The 20,968-nt window shown below is 41.2% G+C and overlaps 1 protein-coding gene and 1 long non-coding RNA gene across 2 annotated transcripts; one reads left to right on the top strand and one right to left on the bottom strand.

The window, feature by feature from the left end:
* Nucleotides 1-5,573: 5,573 nt before the first annotated feature.
* LOC115360850 (uncharacterized) lies at nucleotides 5,574-9,296 on the top strand. Its single transcript, XR_003928365.1, has 2 exons — nucleotides 5,574-5,705; nucleotides 6,713-9,296. It is a non-coding gene; the product is annotated as an uncharacterized LOC115360850 (long non-coding RNA).
* Nucleotides 9,209-20,737, bottom strand: utp6 (UTP6 small subunit processome component). The gene is made up of 19 exons (XM_030054000.1): nucleotides 20,490-20,737; nucleotides 19,263-19,347; nucleotides 19,098-19,139; nucleotides 18,575-18,667; nucleotides 18,399-18,446; nucleotides 18,236-18,299; nucleotides 17,897-18,015; nucleotides 17,545-17,622; nucleotides 17,356-17,437; nucleotides 17,032-17,113; nucleotides 16,721-16,899; nucleotides 15,793-15,872; nucleotides 15,504-15,581; nucleotides 14,065-14,244; nucleotides 12,209-12,289; nucleotides 11,582-11,691; nucleotides 10,986-11,052; nucleotides 10,513-10,585; nucleotides 9,209-9,933 (listed from the first exon to the last, which is right to left on the bottom strand). Exons 1-19 carry the CDS (start codon nucleotides 20,579-20,581, stop codon nucleotides 9,779-9,781), a joined length of 1,788 nt encoding a protein of 595 aa, XP_029909860.1. The 5' UTR covers nucleotides 20,582-20,737; the 3' UTR covers nucleotides 9,209-9,778.
* Nucleotides 20,738-20,968: the final 231 nt, after the last annotated feature.

The following is a 20,968-nucleotide window of genomic DNA, read 5'->3' as shown; positions in this document are numbered from 1 at the left end:
GAATGTAAATGCACATATCAGCGGCTTCCTCACAACACCGACTAGGGCGCGGGCCCTGCCCTGTGACAGGTTGTTGATGTGAAGCTCTGCAGACTGTTTCAAGATCCTCAGCATGTTGCAACAGGAGACTTGTTGACCATTGCAAGAGCAATAAGGATTTTTAGGGGCATTATGACTGGGTTAATAAAACACAGCTGCCCCTAAAAGTCCCTCACTTTTCTTGCTGCCTTTTCTCTCCCTCTGCCTCGCTCCCTTGCCTAATCTCTCTACATCTCATTCCAAAGTTTTGAGATCGAACTGCAGCATTTAACTCGTGAAGCGAGATTTGGGCTCATAGCTTTGGTATTGCTACAACCGTATCTGAAAGACGGCAACAACCTGAAGTGACCAAGACTTCACAAGTTTGAACTGTTAGCGCGGCTGGGTCACATATTTCACACAAAGCACGCATGCTTGCCAGTATTTATGAATTGTATATTTATAATGGCAAAGTTTTATTGAGATTTGCACTGACGTTTTTAAAGGGGGTCGAACGAGTTCAGAGCTGAATTTCCGAGAAGGAGCGCTCCCTGTGTTCATTAGTAGTTTAGGTTTCACAGAAGAGGTAAACACAATCTGAGGCTTTTACATTAGCAGAGTTCCCCTTATGATGCTTACATACTATTACAGACCATACTTACGCATTTACTGTTATGTTTAATTTGAGAACTTAGTGAACCCACTGACCCACAACACAAAAACAAACTGGGAAATGTAGGAAAATTCTATTTAAAGTAATCCTATAACCCTGCTAACAAATGGTGTGAGGAGAGAGAATATGAGACAGCCGTGGTGGAAAAAAAAAGATGTAAGCAACACTGTGCAGCAAGTGGCGAGATGAGTCCAATTGGGCCTTTTAAACAATGTGAAATGCCACTGAGAGAGGCTTGGCAGGCAGTAGCAGCCAGCACTGTTTAATATCACAACTTTAATCAGCACACTTGGTGACTATCCCAGAGCTCCCCTTAGCCATGCTGCTTATTCAAACCAGGCCCATTCCACCAAGCCTCCCTTACTAGGCCCTCGGCTCTCATACTCTCACTGGCTCACTCTCGTATAGCATACATGGAGAGGTTTTGGCCGGAGTGTTTTTATCTGCTTTCTGTGATGTGTCATCGTGCTTAAGTGGGCTACGCTGCAGTGAACGTGTGGTGATAAATGAGTGGCTCTCTTCTAATCTGAGGTCTACCTGAAAAAAAAAAAAAATCAGAGCTTTTATTCTCTTTATTTAATTTTTTTTTTTTATAATGACTTTTTAACGTCATCTAGCCTTTTGATTAATGGAGAGCAATTAAAAATACACATAACGTGTACCAGTGTTAATTTGCTGTATCCTGCTTGCATTACAGTATCATTTACAATTAAGGGGAATTCAATTAGGCCTATTTGTACCAAGTGTTGACAGTGTGTCAACTTTCCCTGCAACGTCAGTCGATAGCAGCTTACTGCTACAACACCGAGGAATAGCAAGGCTTATATAAACAAATGGACTTTTAAACATAGGTGTGAGAACAACTAACTTCTTAAAAAGGCAATACTTGATCATTAAGTACAACAAACTGTAAGATAAATGGGATGATTTAGCACCCACTGTGATGGCGAGAGAAAGCCAGCCATTTCCATGACCGTATAAGTGTGTTTTAATAATCACAGAGGTCTTGTGTTTTAAAATAAAAATCCCATGCTTCAGCGAATGTCTTACCTATGTGTCACTTGCAGCATGGAGATGCCACCGTAGCCATCCGTTCTATTAATTACATAAAGCATCTAGTGTCAGGATGCTAAATTCATTAGTGAGGTATGTATGGCATGCTAGGGTCAGGACAGATATAGAAACAGGCCTTCAAAACAACTTCTTCACCGCTTGACACACTTGTTCAACATAATAGAGGATGGGATTTCTTATCTGCTAAAAACTCGACCTGTTCATTCAATGAAATTATTGAACTTTGACTTAAACTGTACGGCCAAATAGCAGTTGGGTATGACTCTACTTTTTCATAACAGATGCTCTGTGATTGGAGCCGGAGTTCAATAAGTGAACTTGATCTTGGAACTAGAGATTATTCTTTTCTACGACTCCAAAATTTTTTTCCTTTCATGTAATTTGGCCTATTTGTGGTGTATGAAGTGGAGGAGCCTCCAAGAAGTTTATGAAAACAGTTTATCAAGAATTACACCATAAAAGGTTAGAATGAGGCCTAGCTGAGAAATGCAGAGCCAATTTTCCAGAAATCTGACATGTCAAAGCTGTACATTACAGCAGGCTATGCACCAGGGAGACTTTCATAAAGATTTAAATTTAAAAAGTTAAAGTCTGACCAATTTGAGATTTTTTTTTTTTTTTTTTTTTTTTTTTTAGCTTTTTAATGAATCACCAAGTAATTATATTTATTGTTGGCTATCAACTTCTGGGCTAGAAGAAAGCAACTTATATACTTTTGCATTTCTTTTTTACGCTGACGCACCTGCAGCTGTTTGAAAATCCCCTCTTTTTTCACTACTTTAGGTGTAGGCCCAAGTGAAAATCACTAAAATATTCTTACTGGAACTTACGATGTCTGTGGTATTTGATAATGTGATCATAGTGACTTCATTGTACTTTAACATATACATATCTATCACTAATAAATTCTTTTTATAATTCTTTAGGAATTTGTAGTGTATCTGTGGCACTCAGTAATGGGTTTTTGCTGACCTTATTGTATTCTATGAGGTTTTTTTAATCTCCTGTGGGTATCCATATAACATTTGCATTATTTTACCAAGGAGATCTATATTTTTGCTATTAATCTGTATTTGTAGATCAACTTTTCCAATATTTAGGCTACTATCAGAGCACTATGGCTCTTCTCTGTAAGTGAGTTCACATACAGCCGAGGTGGATTCTCTAACTTGGTGGTCACATGAGCCAGAAACTGGGACTTTGTAGGCCAGTTGAATGAATTGAGGACTCACCTTGCCCGCAAAGACCCAGCCTCTGACACATCAATATCATCCTCATCCTCATCATCTCCATCATTGTCACGATCATCATCATCATCATCACCATCATCACAAATAAAACCGGGTCACTGCTTAGGGGTAACCTATGATCCAAATTTCACCTACGGATTCTGGAAAGGATTTTTTTTTTTTTCTAATAGCTGTAAAACATTTTAGGCCTATACTTCCAAACGGGGTAGGAAAGCAGTGCGCCTCTCTGTGCTGAGCAAACCTATACAGACCTATTGATCTGCTGCTGTCTGTCACTGTCTGGAGAAGAAGGTGATGCTGCCGGGGTGTAGTTGCCTTATTTCTCTCTAATGTCACACACCCAACACACACACTTACACACAGAAGCGTACCGGGACTGGTGTCCGCATCCCGTGGGTCGCTGGGGACTTCGCGGTGATAAAGCACCGACTAGAGCACCGTCCGTCTGTCGCCGTCTGGCTCTGCGTGTCTGGGGGGAGATCGCGACTGCCTGCGAAGTTGAAGTTCACCGTCCATCCACCAGCAACACCACCACCACCGCCGCCCCTGTAAATATTTGATCACTTGGTGTTGCATGCATCCCAAATTGAGCAAGATTATCCTTTGGGGTTGTGGGGGGAGGGCGAATTGTCTTTTGAAATAAGTCGGACAGTCCCCATGGCCTTTCGTTTTCCCCCTGTCAAAGGAGAAAAACAAGCGGACGCAACAGTGTCGCGCCTTGTGCCAGTCCCCCCTTCACCCCTCCTCCCCTCCCCTAAAAAAGCTTCAGCGTTTCCCACCGAGAGACCCCCGGTGCGCACCCAGCACCAAGCCATAGTCACCCACATATCCATTCTGGGAAGAGACCAGACAGGGAGAGAGAGAGGAGCCGCTGGTGTTCCTGCCATGTTGCAACCTCGATAATATGGTCAGGATATTCCCAAACAGCTGGAAGGAGCTGATATATGGTGTTGCGCCCTGGTGTTGGGCCCTCCCCAAAATGGACTGGTGCTAAGTGGTAACCTGGTTATTTTCAGCGCGTCACTCCGACTCGTCTCCAATTATAGGTTTCCGTCGCTACGATTTGGGGCGCAGCATTGTGTCCCCGCATTTCCAGTGATTTCGAGTGACCATTTTAAAAAATGGCTAAGAGCACTACTGAGTAATGTCCCAGCATGTATGTTTGCCTTTAACTGCACACATTCCTGCGGTGTGTTGGCTCGCCCGTCCACATGCACTAGATAGGCAGCTGTGTTGTGCTCAGTTGTGTTTCCAGCGGGTCTTGCTTGAATCATCTGTGGTTCTCTCAAGGTGTTCCCCTTTGCTTATGCAAGATCGATGCTGGATTATGAGGCTACATAGCTCAGGTTGGTTATCACACCTCCCTGTACCTTCTTGACCAGCAACATGTTAGTGCGCTGCGACCCCTGGTGGCCACATTATGCCATGCCGCTGTGGTTTATTATAACTTCATCGCAACATTTATCAAACCCAGCCTTTATTGCTGTACTCAAATCATCGGCTGTGATCTCTTGTACAAGCTGGTCGGACATCATCACAGTTTGACTTTTTTGTTCAGCAGGCCATATTTTGACCCTGAAGTGAATAATTATATGGAGCCGTCTTACCAATATCCTATTCTATTCTATTCTATTCAATCTATTCTGATGTTTTATTACTTTGCACTCTACACCCTGCTATTCTATTTTATTCTACTCTGTCATGTTGTACTCTATTCCGTAATGTTTTATTCTATTCTATTCTATTCTATTCTATTCCATTCTATTCCATTCTGTTTTAGTCTTTTCTGGCCTAGTCTAGTCTTGTCTAGTCTGCACTGTCACACTATATTGTATTGTGTTGTATTCTAGTCTGGTCTAGTTTAGTCTGTTCTGGCATACCACACTCTATTCTATTCTATTCTATTCTATACTGTTCTGTTCTAGTCTCGCCTGGTCTAGTCTAGCCTTGTCTAGTCTGCTCTGTCATACTATATTCTATTCTATTCTATTCTATTCTATTCTATTCTATTCTATTCTATTGAGATCACGCCCTACTTTCAGTCCGCGTGTGGCGACGCTCTCCTTGCCAGCAATGTCAGCTGCGTCAAGTTGCACAGAGTTACGTAGAATAATGACAGTATTATTGCCTTCAAAATAAAATGCTGTCTTGACCATTTGCACAGGAGCCGAAGGCCCCGTTTTATAGCCATTAGGAACAACTACGTCGCTGCTATCGATTAAAGTAAACCTAAACACATCTGCCCCAACCCAGAGGTTACGTGGCACAAGTTTTCTGTCTGAGCCTTTGCAGTTTTTTTGGAGGGCTTATGAATCAGACATCTTACATAACACGTCCCTCATTATTTGGTGAAAAAGACATTTTGCGAAAATCATCCACTGTATTTTAGGGATATTGTAAGTTCGCTCTTAGACCGTCATTTACCCTCCTCTAGTTTGTATTCACAGAAACTTTGGAACTTATGTTCGTTGATAAGGGTTTTATTTTGAAAGCTGTGACCGAAAGTCTGTTTTTTTTTTTTTTTTATTCTGCTCTGGCTGACTGAACACTGGTGACAATGTCCGATTTGGCACCTTACACAGGAACAGCCGCTTCTCCCAAACGAGATCAGCATTATTTGCTACTCCTGCAACATCAGTACGGATGTTTATCATCATTTTCACAATTACATTAACATTGGAAACCCGTCGGTGAGTATTTGCGTCTGTTCGTAGATGTCTCTCGGTTATAGTACGCATTAACTTCCAGCAGGCGCTTCTTTCTCACTATGTAGCCTCCAACATATTAAGTCATTTATATTTTCAGTCCTCAAATAGGCAAATTCAAAACGGTGGGTATTGTGAAATACACAAGAACAAAACCACCATTTGGCATGGCTTTTGCACTTATTACCGGCAGGATTATTTACCAGTCAAATGCCAAATCACATAACCCAGTAGACCAAATTGATTATCAGGCCTAATAATATGACGTCAGTCCGAAGTCAATCGACTGGCCCACAGCAGATGCAAGTAAAATGTTAAGACCGTAACACTAAAATTAGATTATCCACAGTAAAATATGGCATAGGCTTATGTTACTTTTCAAAACATGTTTCAAAGCCCTCCACAACCAAGAGAAAACAGCGTGATAAAATAAAGAAAAATGGGCAAATGATATAGATCAATAAAAGACCAAGAAAAATGAGGCAGAACAATAAAAATATTCCCACGCCATAAAGATAAAACAGATCGAATCAAATGACAAGGCAATGATAAATAGTATTAAGTCCACGGAAAGTAGAAAAAAAGACCTTATGATAAAAAGAAGTTATTTTAAAGGTGATGCTGACCTAGAAGTTAGTGCAGTAAGACAAAACTTAACTGTTTAGATCAGAGGTTTCACTTTTCCCATTGTTATCATCTCACCTCCAGTAATACACAGTTATGTGGCTCTATGCATGTTCATTAAGTAAAAACAAAAATCTTTTCAGATGGGATGCCTTACAGGACAAAATATTATCAAGCTAGAGTCTGTAGTGGAGATACAAAATGCTTGGAGTACCTGATCTCCAGGGTTGCTGATTGCAAGGCCGTCAGCATGCCTGCATGTTTCCACGTCCTTCCTGTAACAAGGGTCGCTAAGGATCACCCATTTACCTCCTCTGCCCCCCCACACACCCCCAACCCCCACACCCCCCTAACCCCTCTCTCTGCAGTGCACAGGGGCCCACAGGCAGCGGATGTGGCTGGCACCCAGCTGCTGGTGGCCCTCTCAATGGTCTCTCCCACCATGAAAGCGCTGGTGGATGCCGTGTGGGCGGTGTGGAGCATCGGGGCCTCCATCTATGACTACATCCACACCAGCGCAATGGAGGAGCGCATCCACGCCTTGGAGAACGTCATCACCATCCACCAGTGTGTGATTGGGCTGCTGTCGGCAGGAGTGGTGGTGCTCTTCACCTACATCCTTTTCAAGAAGCTGTGAGAGGGTGTGTGGGAATGTGTGGGGAGAGGTGGACTGACTGGATTGCCACTCAGGTTTCCCGTGTGGTTAACCAAACATCCAGAACGACAACAGTGGGGAACCAGTGTTGGCTGAGGATGACGTTCTGGCTTCCAAGGGCGGCGGCTCTTTCCACGCCATCCATGGAGGCTGGATGTAGTTTCCATGGGGGGAGACGGCAAGGACGGGGTGGGGAGGAACCTGAGATGTCCACGGGTATTCTCTCTAATCAGACAAGGTGATGGGAAGTAGCATCGAAGACATAGATGATTGACAGTGGAGAATGTGCTTTGGTCAAGAACTGAACACTTGCTCATGTTCATGTTCCTATAACCACCGGACTAGCATGGATGGATGCTGTGGTAAACCTGGTGTGCAGCTGTCTTGGTTGTAAGACTGAAGGTGGGGTTGCCATGTCCAACATCAGCAGTGTTTGCTGAGGAGGTCAGCATGTGTGACAAAGAGTTGAGTGATAAGGGTTTTTTCTAAGGTGGATACTGAGATCTTTTTCTATTGAAGCTGGTGATATGTGATGTTTTCTACCCTTATAAAAAAAAAACATATTCTCCTATTTTCATGCAATTTAAATACAATTTAAACAACTTAATGGATCCTTAACAGAGTGGAAAAGTGACCTTGGGAGACAAAAACGCTCCTGCAGCTCCTTAAGAGAGGATGAGGCACATTTCAGTTTACTGACAGATTCACCTGAATCTGCTGAGTAACACACCAACTGGAAGGAATTCTCTGATCAATCTTAACATTTATCCATCACATCAGAAATGGGCAACACTGGAAACAATATCTGATTGATTGTAAAAACACAAATACCTGCAAACCAATAGGCTGTATTGGTCCATCCCAGTGTGGGAACTCTACACCAAACATGATAGCAGTGTTTGTCTTTAGTATTTCCATAACATTCATGTAACATCCATATTTACGTAAGACAAGTGTCATCTGACGGCATGTTTCAGCCCTAAGCCTCAGCTACACATTTGTCAAATCTTCTCTAAAGGGATCATAACTTAAAATATCACTCCAGTACAACTTTTGCCTTAACACACTTGATGTTTTTACTATCAAGAGTCTGGTCGGTAGAGGCATAATCTGTTTTCATGTTTGCACTAATTTCTTACAAAGCCTGAGTAAGACATTAGAAACACACCATGTCCATGTGAAATGGTGTGTCTCACTCTCACATGCCAATGATTGGAAAGTGCCAATTTGCTTTGATGTCCCAGAGGTTTTTAGTAGATGAGATGATCAAGAGAAAGCGAGATCATGTGACTGAATATAATTTTCATTAGGACCTCCAAACTAATCTAGTGTACTGGCCTCTAGGATCTCTTATGAATCATCTTTTTTCAATGAATGGAGGAGACCAGTGCCATTACACTATCCACTAATTTGTGTTATTCATTGTTTTGTCTTGAGGCATCAGATAAGAGAAAATACAGCTTAAGATCCCTCGACATAAATCACAGGTCTGTATATGTATTATCAGTAATATTTGACTTTGACAGTGAAAATTATTTGTATTACTGGTATTATTTGACTTTGACAGTGAAAAATAATGATCCACTTTTTTTTTTTTTTTTTGATAACATTTTGTTGTACCTCAGTTCTCCAGTCACTGTAGAGGCAAGCGCTGTATAAAACAAAGAACTGGATAGAACGATTCAAAGTGTCCTTAAAAAAATCTACATTTGAATGTTCATGGACATCAAGCTTTTCTATAGATGGCCATCTACTAAATTAGATCATGTGTCTAAAAGGTTTTGTGGATGTGGTACTGTTACAGGACATTTGCTGCTTAATATTTGTGGTATTATTTTATGAAGGCAAGATTTTGCACCATTTGAAAGGCAAGCATTGACATAGTGCTTCATTGACTTGATTTTCACTACCTGACTACTGAGTCTTGAAATGTATAATATGAAATGAGAGGTTTATTATGTTACTAGAGGATAAAGACAGTTTCTGTCACAATAACTGTAACACAAACTACCTTCACTCACCTACAAAGAAAACTTTGTTTAAAGAAGTTGTGGGTCATTGAAATCTACTGCCAAATGGGCTCAGTGCTCAGTGCTGTAACTACTAGCTGTCAGTGACAGATAGTAGTTACAGGTATACAGATGTACGATTGTTCATATCTATGTGCATTTGCTACAGTCCCAGAGGGACCACAATAGAAAGTAAACTGATGATGAAAGGATGTTTTATTTCTTTACAATAGCATCAAGGTTTGTCATCTCAAAATGCAAAATAAATGTGGAACTCTTGCAATTACAGTCAAATTTCTTCAAACATGTCTCCACCATCACTCTGGCATCAGACACAACACTAATAGACTGTATAAAATGTATAGTAGGTACAACTTTTGAACTGCAATGACAAAAGATCATGTCACTGGGCTGTAACGGCCACAGAGCTTGCTGACTAAAGTAAGAGCACCTCCTTCATCGCTGCTGAAACTGTGGAAAGAGAATGGAAAGGGCACTTCCAGGTGGACAGTGAGATTTCCAAATTACAATTCTGAGTTTTCAACTTCAGGAAATGAAACAACTCGAGCTGGCATGCAACCAGTTTTCCACAGAACCAGGAACACCGATTGGTTCAAAACAATTTGGTCCCAGCACCTGGTTCTATGACTGCCAAACTGTCAAGCAATGGTTGTTGTTATCTGCACCCCATGTGGATCCTCATCTCAGGCAGTTATTCATGTATTCAGTCAGTTATGTAACTGGAAGGGTCCACTGCAGCAAGCAAACAGTTATATATGTCCGGTCTGAAGTAGGGTATATTTGGAGATGAATCTCTCCACACTTTCCCCCTCCAGAAACTTCATTGCTCTCCAGTGGATTTTACCACAGTTCTCGGGTTGGCCCTGAGGTCCCAGCTCCTCCTGGATGTAATCCAGCCACAGATCTAAAATCAAAACAAACATCATCTCAGGCGAGACAGCATCCAAAAAGTGCAGCAAAACATTTTCAGTAAAATCTGTAAGCTGAGGCAGCACCGAGAATGCTATGAAATAATGAGGATTTTTTTTTTGGTTCATAACCCAGATGATAAATTTAGCTCTGCTCTGGAACCCAGGCAAGTTTTTTATTTTTATTTTTGTAGGGGTCTGTCAAAGACAAGCCTTTGATCCATTCTGTGTATCTATCCTTGGCCTAAGAAACCAGGACATGTAGTGTTCACAGCGCCTGGACTAAATCTGGTCAACATCGTATAGAGACCATACTAAATGAGACTGGACTAATTATGGAGCAGTGCTTTGTGTGTGCTTTGATCAAGCCACCCTTTCTGAGAACCGGACAACTAATTATATCTTATCATATGATCATATGGCAGGGGTTCATTTTTGTTTTGCTCAGTCTATCCAAATTGTTTTGTTATGACGAAAACTTGGCATCAACCCCTCAATATTGTCAGATACGCAATAAAATAAAGGACTACTGCTGCTTAATAAAAAAAAATTTTTTTTTATTTATTTTAACTCACCATCATCTGTGGAGCCAAACTCTTGCAGAGCCCTTTCATAGTAGTTTCTCAAGTTGCTCATCTTTGGAGTCTCCTGAAAAAAAAAATCAACATTGTTATTCACAGCTATGCATTCTCTTGGTTTTTCTATTAAACCAAGACCAAAGTCCACTGACTTAACACTATTTTTTTTTTTTTTTGGCAGAGTGTGAAGACCTCTGGAACATCCTTTCAAACATGTGACACTCAAACTATCAACTGGATACAAATGGGGCCCGGCCCACTCACTTAACAGCAGCTGAAAGAGTGTAAAAGCCCCAAGAGTGGTGCAAAGAGTTCAAACTATTGCAGATGTAATTTCACCCTCTACCTAAAGCCACTGCATGTGTCAATGTTATTGAGCAATGAGACGGTCTCAGACCAAGGTGTTGCCCCATCTGGCCATGTAGGTGCAGAGTTTTCACATGCGTTGTGACATGGACATTTACACTTACTTGTTCCTTCTCGATCTCGATCATTCTGGTGAAAAACGACTTGGACAAAGGACGGACTTCCTGTAAGCTAAAGGAGAGAAAAACAAAAAACAAAAAAAGGATTTGGGGGCTACAATCTAAAGACTTTTTCTTCACAAGACAAACATTACTTATCTCAAGAATTTGAGTTCCATTTACAAAATTAGTGCTGAAAGAGTAGATTAGCTGATTGACTGAAAATAATCAATTACAATTTTGATAATGTTGTTGTTTTAGTAATTTATCAAGTAAAAAAATGCTGATTACATCTTTGCAAATGCCAAGGTTTGCTTGCTTTTCTCTGTTTCATATTGTTATATTGTATATCGCTTTTTTTAACTGATAGTCATACTAAGTAATTTTAACAAATTACTTTGAACTCAGGTAACTAACTGATGAGAATGTCACTTTTTACATTTTGTAGTTTAAATTGTTGATCAATTAATATAAAAAAAGGAAAATAAAAATAGATTAAGAAACAGAGAAAATAACTGTTAGTTGTGGCCCTATTAAAAATACTTTCACCTTTGGTGTTCTTTATCATTTAAATTCAGGAGAACTTGAGCAGATGAAATTACCTGGTGAAGGTCTTCCGAGCTTTCTTGTAGCCTCCAACTGTGTATGACCAATCAAGGTATTTCTCTTTCATCTCCATGGCAACAGCCGCCACTGCAGACAGCCGACCTCTCTGGGAACAAACAGGAGAACAAACTGTCTGCAGGCCGTTCTCGTTTAGTTGGCCAAAACAGTGTACACACTTTTAAGGCAATTAACCTTCTCCATTTTCTCTGTAGCAGTATTACCAGATGTAATGCTGATTCTTACTGTGTGTGTGTGTGTGTGTGTGTGTGTGTGTGTATGTCTGTGTGTCTGTCTGTTTGTGTGTGCTCTAGGCACTGCACCACTGAAGAGAACAGTAATATGACTGCACAGTTTTCCATTTCATGGTGCCATTAATTTTTCTGCTCCACTTTACAAAAGGTCATGGGAAAACTCAAGGGTCCAAATATGAAACTTGAATGTATTTTATTTGCAAGGTACAAACTAGTGAGGCTGTCTTTCCTAAAACAATCCTATTGGCAAAAACATGTTTGTTCCACTGTAGGCCAATACACAAAGGCATCTATTGGTGTGCAAAATGTTTTACGGGAATTTTTTTTTTTTTTTTTTTTTTTTTTTTTTTTATATATATGACGGTAAACTACCTCAAAGATGGCCTCTGTCTCCTCCAGACTCTGGTTGGCCAAACTCCACTGGACCTGGAGCTGCCACAGGGGTAGACTCTCCTGTCAAGACAGAGCAGAAGCTTTAGCTGAATAACAATCTAACATTTTTATCACTATCAGCCCAAACAAAGTATTCTGGGTGTTTGTCGCTTAAGTGCGAAATCTTTTTGCACCTGCAGAGCACCGAGCTCTCGCCTTACAGTGAACATGTCCAACCACGAGCATAAACTGGAGTCATTCTTGCAGCATTGGATGCTTGGCTCTCATTTCTTGTCGAGTTTGAAACAGTGAGTAATGACTCAATATCCTGGCCCAGTATCTGCGTGACAAATCACTTTGCCTGACTTTAAGATGGCAGACTGCCAACGGGTCAGTGTGCCTTTTAGGAGGTAGACGAGTACACCATGTCAAAAATAGATTTAAGTTCTGCAGCTCCTTTTGCCCCCCATCCAAGGTGCTTTAACAAAAGCATGAACCAAAAGAAAAGAAACTGTTCAGTAACACTTGGTGATAGAGTACGGTGCATCTTACAGGGATGAGGTACAAGTTCTGGTCAGAGCAATCATGCTTTTTTATTTCATTCATTCATGTAATATTTATTCAACCAGGAAAGGCTCATTGAGATTAAAATTCTCTTCTACATGAGTGCCCTTTTTAGTTGTACCACATGCAATGGCCTGCCCTGGCATATGTCTTTCAGTGCCAAACAAGCAAGAAAACATCTGATTTTTTCTGCATACCAGGCGCAATCCTATGGGTGTTTGTAGTGTTTTCCAACTGTTCCACTCTATGAGACTCTATGTGTAAAAGCTTTGCATAATGACCAGGGTGACTGTAATCCCAATCACACAACTACTTCTCAGAAGTATGGTCTTGTGAAACACCCACCACAACAACAATGACCAGCTATTCTGTTTGCTACTACAAAACCCTCTGGCTGAGTCAAAGCATGTATTTGCGGTGATATAGCAGTACGCAAATGTAATGTGCAGGAATGTGGAGAGACCTGGAGTGAAGACACTAATTCAAGGAGGGTGGAACTACAGGAGTTCACAAGAGGACTGACATGTTGCAAACAAGACAAAATGATCAATACTAGCTTTATGAAGACCAAGGCAAACATTACGACTACCCAGAGCTTTTCTCTTGTGACACAGGGGATTCGTAAAAAAAAAAAAAAAATGTTTTTAGGATTAGGTCACCATCCATCCAAGGTCTGTAAATCTGTTAAGAGTATGGGGTTAAAAAAAATAATCCTAGTAATTTATCCGAGGTTAAACCAGGCCAAAATGTTAATCTGTTTTCAAACAACTAATGATTGATCAAGCAAAAAAAGAGATGGTTTTCAGGGTTGGTTTCTTATACCTGGATGCTGCTTGAGTGTGTGCAGAGTTGAATCTAAATTTGAACACATCTGAAAGCACTCAAATATGTGCTTTGCTCACGTCTGTCACTAATAGAGCTGGGAGCACGGATGGAGGAAGCCATTTGAGGAAGTTAATATGCTGGAGTAGAGACTAATTGGGCCAGGGAATTGGCCCACATATACGGCAGTGCTGCCAACTGGTGCATATACATACATACATATCTATACACATCTATCTATCTCTCTATCTATATACATACATATGCATTTACCATATACATATACAAAAGAGAGAGAGAAGGATCGATATATAGATAGATAGAGTGTGTCTCTAATGGTGTCTCTATTCCCAAAGCACAATCCTGCTATGCTGTCAGAACACATGGTGTGTGTGCCTTTTGTAACCAGGAAAAATACTTGTGTGTGTGTGTGTGTGTGTGTGTGTGTGTGTGTGTGTGTGTGTGTATACCTTGGGATTAACATGTGTGAGAGCTTCCTGGAATAGCTTGCCCATGTCTCCACTCCCCAGCTGCATTAGTGTCTGCAGGCTGAGACTCCAAACTGTCACTGATTGGCTGTAGCGCTGAGTGGCTGCCATGGCAACCCTGGTCGCTCCCTCAGCATCTTCCGATGACAGCAGGATCTGCAGCTGGACAGACGGAGAACATCATGTTAGTGGCTTTACACACACCTGCCTACCAGGGCAGGTATGTCTTTGTTGTTTTCTTTCGACTTGATTCAATTTGAAAATCTCACAGCAGTTACAAACACATGAAGAAAGACATTCACATTTTTCCTTTTTATTATTATTGTTCTAATATCCTGCCTGTATAATTTACCCAAGAGCAAATTTTCCAAATTAAAAATACAAATAAAAAAGGAATTGAAAACACAAACCCAAAACCAATCCAAAGTAAATTTATATCACACATTTCAAGCTATCAAATGCAATGCAATGTGCAAGAGGATACCGGCAATAAGAGAGGCTATGTTACATCATCAGAAAGTGCTCATCCTCACAGATAAGCACTGTTAGGGTTCATCAGGCAGCATTTTCAATTCATCAAAACAGGAAATTACAAGGCACCAGGTGGAGTGGAAGTTGACCCTGTTCTTTTTCATTTTTTCTAACTGCAGATCCCACCAGCAGTGGCGGGAGGGGTGGTGTTACTGCATTAGAAAGTAAAGACTGTGCAAGGTTTCTGCTTTTCTTAGATCATCTGTTCCCACTCCTACACACCTGTCACAGGCATAGATCCCATGTGTCCACTGTATCTTGGTGATTTAAGAAATGATTCAAATGCAATGGTTTCTTCTTAGTTGTTTATTATTTACTCATCTCTTTTGGTGACATCAAAAATGGCCACACAAGCTCTGACTTGCAGATCTCGGCGAAATGTCTTTGAAAGAAGTTTGTGGAACTAGGCTTTGAATATAAGGCTAATTGTCACAACACAAACCCACAAGTACCTCATTTATTGAAGAGAGTTTTGCCATCCCGCCAGGTCAGATAATCTGGCAGCAAGAAGGAGTCAAACGCTCTCTAAGATTGATGCTGTAATTTACTACCTGGTCTTCACACCAGGTAAGAAAACATGAAAGAATACTTAAATAAGAGCATCAGTGAATATGGTGGTTCAACCTGAGGAACCACGGGCTATCAGATGTCAGTATCTGTTTCCTTACATTCATACAAACTTGAGTTTTGGGGTGTTTTCCTCTAGCTGTGTTAAATTAGGTTCTCACTCGTAAAATTGCATGAATTGTGAGCCCATGACCAGCATTTTCAGGTGGCCTTGGTGCGGAAAAGGCATTGTTTTCTCATGGCCAAATGCACCAAACCAAAGTAGTTAACACTTGGCAGGGCCTTACGACACAGGGCATTTCGTCAAATGTTTACAGTCTTACCCAGTTCTTGTAATAATCCTCCTTCAGCAGTGAGGAGTCATGAGCACGCTGAAGCACTGCCAGAAGCCTTTTCTGCCTCTGTGACACACACACACACACACACACACACACACACACACAAAAACACACACACAGAGGTACACATCAGCTTTTGTCCTATAACCTTCCCCATTAAACTATTAAACCCAATGACATTTTTCATATTTGCCCTCAATGTTTTTGCACACATTAAGAGATGCAGTCAGTCTGTCATCATGAAGCCTGGAGATTGATTAGCTTGATTGATTACCTTTTCCTTCAGCTCCTGGACGTTGGTCTTCCTTTTCAGCCTTTCCAAGCAGAAGGCCACGTAGCATGTCCACATCGGCTCTAGAGCACAGAGCACACAAACATGACAAGGTTTTGTTATCCTAACATGTTTGCATGGATTCACTCCCATTTCACAAGAAACATCCTGAAGGAGCACTTCTGTCTCACCAGCAGCTTGTGCGCGACAGCCTGGGAATAGGACAGTTTTGCATTAATAGTTCAGTTCAGTTCAGTTCATCCTTTTTGTCCCTCGAAGGGAAATTTGATTTGCAGTAGAGGGCAAAGACACAGAAACCACATGTCTCTCCCCTCCACTGCAAATCAATAGAGTGTGTGTGCAAGTTTCACAAAGCCAAATTTTAACTTTTATTTAGCACTAACAGGTTTTGTAAGCATGTTAGTTTGATTATGTTCTAATTTGACACTGACAATGTATGACACTGTATTTGACATTGTATTTAAAATGGTCACAAAAATGCCACATATCACAATCAGACAAGTATAATCAGAAGTAAAATTACTTTTTAAAAAATTACTTTTAGATAGATAGATAGATAGATTTCGGGTTAATATCGATATTGGTTTTTAAAGATGATATCAGCCAGTATTTAAAGTCTGCCAATATACTGGTCCATCCCTAATAACTGGAACAGAATTTGACTGGTTTCAAGGGCAAAATTACAAGACAACTGCAGCAAAAAACTATAATTAATTTTTAATACTACATAAGGGCCTTATATTATAATAATTCAAGATATTTTCAGACTTTATATAAGGACCCACATATACCTTGTGATAGAAAAAAAAATCCAAACCAAAAGGTTCATTGTCTCAAATTGTGCAGTGTTCAACTCAAATTACCTTTTGCATTCAAGTGTATATGTAAGTGTTAGCACCGTAGCACCTACCTGTGTTGAGGCTCTTGAGGCCCTCCTCATAGACCTGACAGCAGCGCTCCTCTCTCCGGCTGACCTCGGAGGCACGGCCCTTGGCTGTCTGCAGCTCCTCCCCTGCGCCTGGAGCCTCCAGCTCCCTCTTGGCCATGAAATCCCACGTCAGATTGTCCTCTGTGTACTTAGTCTGTAAGCTGGAAACAAGGGCAGGGCAAATAAGTGTGTTCCTACTTCACTATGAAGTCCCATTTTAATGCACGTGTGTGTGTGCTGTGCATCAATCAGAGCAAGTCAGTGGGTGTTCTCAAATCAACGTTGGGCCTTACTCTTGAAGGATGGAGTCCTGAAGTTCTTTGGTAAAGTCAAAGATAGCTGCGATATTCAGGAGCGAGATGACAAACTCAGCTCCTGCGGTATTAAGGCAAAACATACATGAATATAACTAGCATCCAAAACACAAAGTCAGTTACCAGATCTGGCTGATAAAATAATTAAATGTATTTTAATTAATGAAAAACACATGAAAATCTTGCAAGGGATGCATAAGTTTCTGGCAGGTTAAATGTACCATACTACATACACTACATACTAACATTTTTAAAAACTTTTCAATTTTTTTTACACAGGCCTGACAACAGAATAAAACCCACCTTTGATTTTCCCTGTGGCATCTCTGTACACAATCTCAGCGAGTTTACCGCTCAGGATCTCTGCAGAGAATTCATATTCACCCTGGAAGATGTAAAGGGTAGGTGTCACGGCTTCAAATAGAAAGTGAGATGGTTGTGTGTGTGTGTGTGTGTGTGTGTGTGTGAGCGGCTGTAAGTGCATACACTCACCAGGTTCATCTCAGCCTTCTCCAGCTCTTTCTTCTGCTTCCTGAGCTTCTCAGCGTGCAGCAGCTCCATACGGAAGTACTAACACACAGTCACACGAGACAATTACAAGAGCATATTTGATACATGCGCAGTCTCCGTCCTTGTGAATGCACATTGCTTTCAATCATTTCTTACAAAGCCAAATATTACTAGGTAACACAATGTGCCAAGTCCTTTCTCTGTCAGAAGGCACACCACAATGCCACATAGATTCAACTGTTTCAAAGTGAATACTCTATGGATGAAAAGGGTTTTCTGATTAATGTCAAAAAGCATAATTCAAGGGTCTCCGACATCACTTTGATTCTCTTACCTCCTGGTAGACCTTCTTGTCATTTGGGTGGAAGCGAAGAGCCCTCAGAAACAAGTGTCTGGCACTCTCTGAGGAATTTCTATCTTCCAGCTCAGACTTGGCAGCCATGATCCACAGGGCTGAGGAGGGAGAAGCAGAGTCAGTCACCGAGATCATCCTGTTTCCCAAAACCATGTACTTGTTTCTTCCTCAACCAACATACATCTAAAAACAGAGATATAGGGAAAATATGTTTTATACTCAAGTCCCATACTTTTTGCTTCATATATAAGACTGTAAATGTTCATACATTACTTCTCGATGGATAAAATGATCGGAAATGGAAACTATCTGATGTACCTGGTTTGTCAGGGTGGATAGCGAGCATGGCTGAGAACACCTTACTCAGCTGGTTCTTGGTGGACTAAAACATCAGAGCCAGAGGAGATCAATATCAGCACGGGAGAACAGTGTTGGACATGACTTTGTTGTGTTGAAAGCCAATCATGGAATCGTTACTTACCCATTTCTTGCAGAAAGCAACATGTGAGAGCCACATCTGCACGTCATCCTGTGATAAAACAAATAATGAGTCTGTCATTTGAGTCTGTCATGTGAGATGTCTGTCATTTAAAATCTCTCATTTACACATTCAGTCAGAGCATGTGTGTTAGCGTCAGTGGTTTGTATGATACACACCTTCCATTTATTTGTTGCTCTTCTGAAGATATTATTTATTCTGTGGATGATGGGGAACTCGATCTCTTCTCTTTTGAAGTGGTAGTGTATGTGCTGCAAATGAAACGCAAAGAACAGCCCAGCGAGTCCACAGTGTGTCAGAGCATCATTGACAAAAGAAGCCAGTTTCAGATAACAATCAGCACTACGGTATTAAAGGCAAATGCCACGCATTTTAAAAATTCACACTAATCCTGTTAACACTTCTGAACATGCACAACTCTGTCATAAAGCTATAACTAAGCAATGTCAGGCCTTTCTAACCCTGAATTTATGATGACGATGAGGTGTAAACTCTGTTGCCCCAAAATGATGGTAACATATTAATTTTTTAAATGGGTGGTTTTCTCCTTTAAATAGCCCCTCCACCCCCAAAAAATGTCACTATTACAAAGATATTTTGAGCACAAGATAAAACAGTAGGAAATGTCACGTTACTATTTTCTACATTACTGCCTCTTACACTGCATCACGGTAAACTTACCGCTCTTCTTTTCTTGATCAGCTCTAAAACGTTGATTTCATACTGCAAGTGCAAAATAAAAATCTGAGGTAAGCATCTTGAACTTGACAACGCTGATAGCTTGTGTGTTCTGACGTCTAAAATCTGGGGTGAAAGTAGTACAGTTTTATTCTTATGGCAACCTACCTGGATGTATGCGATGAAATCCTCTTTGTTTATGATCAGCCTGTGGAGCTTGTACTCCAAAGCTGTTACTCTCTTGATTATGGATCTATAACAGGGAAAATAAATGCCGATTAGCTTTGTTGTAAATGAATAGCTACATGCATCCCTGGGATCAGAGCTTGTGCTTGTATAGATACTCAGAGAGATGCTGGCGTAAATGTCTGACATGTATTACCCAGCTGAAAGGTTAACAAAAAGGTAAGTTTACATTAAGGTGACTGTGACTGGAGGAAGCAATGGAAAAGCAACATAAAATGTCTTAGTAAGGTGTTGGGCCACCATGAGCTGCCAGAGGAGCCACAACATGTCTTGGCATAGATTCTCCAAGTCTCTGAGACTCTACTGAGACTCTACTGGAGGGATGGAGCACCAATCTTCCAAAAGATACTGTACATGGAGGATATTACAGCGGGGCTGCAGAGCATAAACCCCCAGTTACAGAGACAAATGCACATTTAAGAGTTCATTCAGTGGTGCAGAAAGCATAGGCACCGGTCTAAAGAGGCCTGAATGCTGGACCCCGACAGTGAGGGGGGTCCGCCGGCTCTGTGATGCGGCGCGAGGGTATTTTCCTGGCATGATTTGTCTCCACTTGTGCCCTTAATGGGAAGCCTCTCTGCAAATCAATACAATGTTATTCTGAGTGATCACCTTTCTCCTGCAATGAGACATTTCTACTCTCTTCCAGGATGACAATGCCTTCATCCACAGGGCACGAGGACTCACTGAATGGTTGGATGAGGATGAAAATGATGTAAAAATCATACGCTACGGCCTTTAAAATCACCAAATCTCACCCCAGCGGAACATCTATGAATGGTTTTGATCCAACATCTCACTAAGACACTTAATCCTCTAATTTGCCACCAGTCTGTCCAGTGGCTCCCAAAGACGGGTGCAGGGTAGAATAAGGAACAGTTTAATTTCAATTTGAGGTTATGGCAGTGACATAATAACACGGAGATGCCTGCTCTGACCGGTCTGCACTCTCCTTGCTGTCATCTGCACATCTACAGTATCGACCCATGCAGCTTCTCTATCAGATTACACTCAACAACACAAATCCTCTCTGATTGTGGCTCCCCTGTGAATAAATCGTGCCAACCAGAGGTCCGGGGTCCAGTGCATTTCTGTCCTAAGGTTCATGGCGTGGACATGTTTGGGGACACCTGCCGCAGGTTGTCTTACTTGACTTCGTTCTTGGTGAAAAGTCCCACTCTCTCCAGCTGCTCCAGCTCGGGGATCCGGTCCTCGATTCGTTGCTGAACTATCTCCGCCATCGTGTCGGTGCGTGGTTACCGATTTCAGTCCAATCGTCCGGTGATAAGACTAAATAAAAGACCTAATAAATGAGTTTACGTGCAGGATCGGCGCACAAGGGTAGCGGGCTGCTCATTTCCAACACATGTGTGGAAGTTGTGATTTCCTGCTCTTCCGCTTCCGTTCCGTCTCCAAATAGTTTCGTCAGGAAACACGATCATATTTTTTTCTTTTCTTTTCTTTTCTTTTGCAATCAAATCAAAATGATGACAAAAATGTGTTTTTATTATCAAGAAAAAAAAAAAAAAAACATTCTGGATAAAGGTCCCTGTCGGAGTGGTTAGTTATAAATGCATTAACTTGTAATAAATATTTCACTGATGGGGGTCTCCCTACATCTACAGGTA

The sequence above is a fragment of the Myripristis murdjan genome, chromosome 1, assembly GCF_902150065.1.
Source record: "Myripristis murdjan chromosome 1, fMyrMur1.1, whole genome shotgun sequence".
Lineage (NCBI taxonomy): Eukaryota > Metazoa > Chordata > Actinopteri > Holocentriformes > Holocentridae > Myripristis > Myripristis murdjan.
Note: the sequence above shows the minus strand (reverse complement) of the source record. Positions and strands in the feature narration are given on the sequence as shown.

Bases quoted from the DNA above. Each gene is read 5' to 3' on its own strand.
- utp6 (XM_030054000.1), bottom strand. From the start codon at position 20,581: ATGGCGGAGATAGTTCAGCAACGAATCGAGGACCGGATCCCCGAGCTG. The intron at 17,623-17,896 runs GTAAGAGAATCA...ACTGTGTGTTAG, and splicing joins ACAAGAAGGTCTACCAGGAG to TACTTCCGTATGGAGCTGCT. The intron at 17,114-17,355 runs GTGGGTTTTATT...TTAATACCGCAG, and splicing joins TGCCACAGGGAAAATCAAAG to GAGCTGAGTTTGTCATCTCG.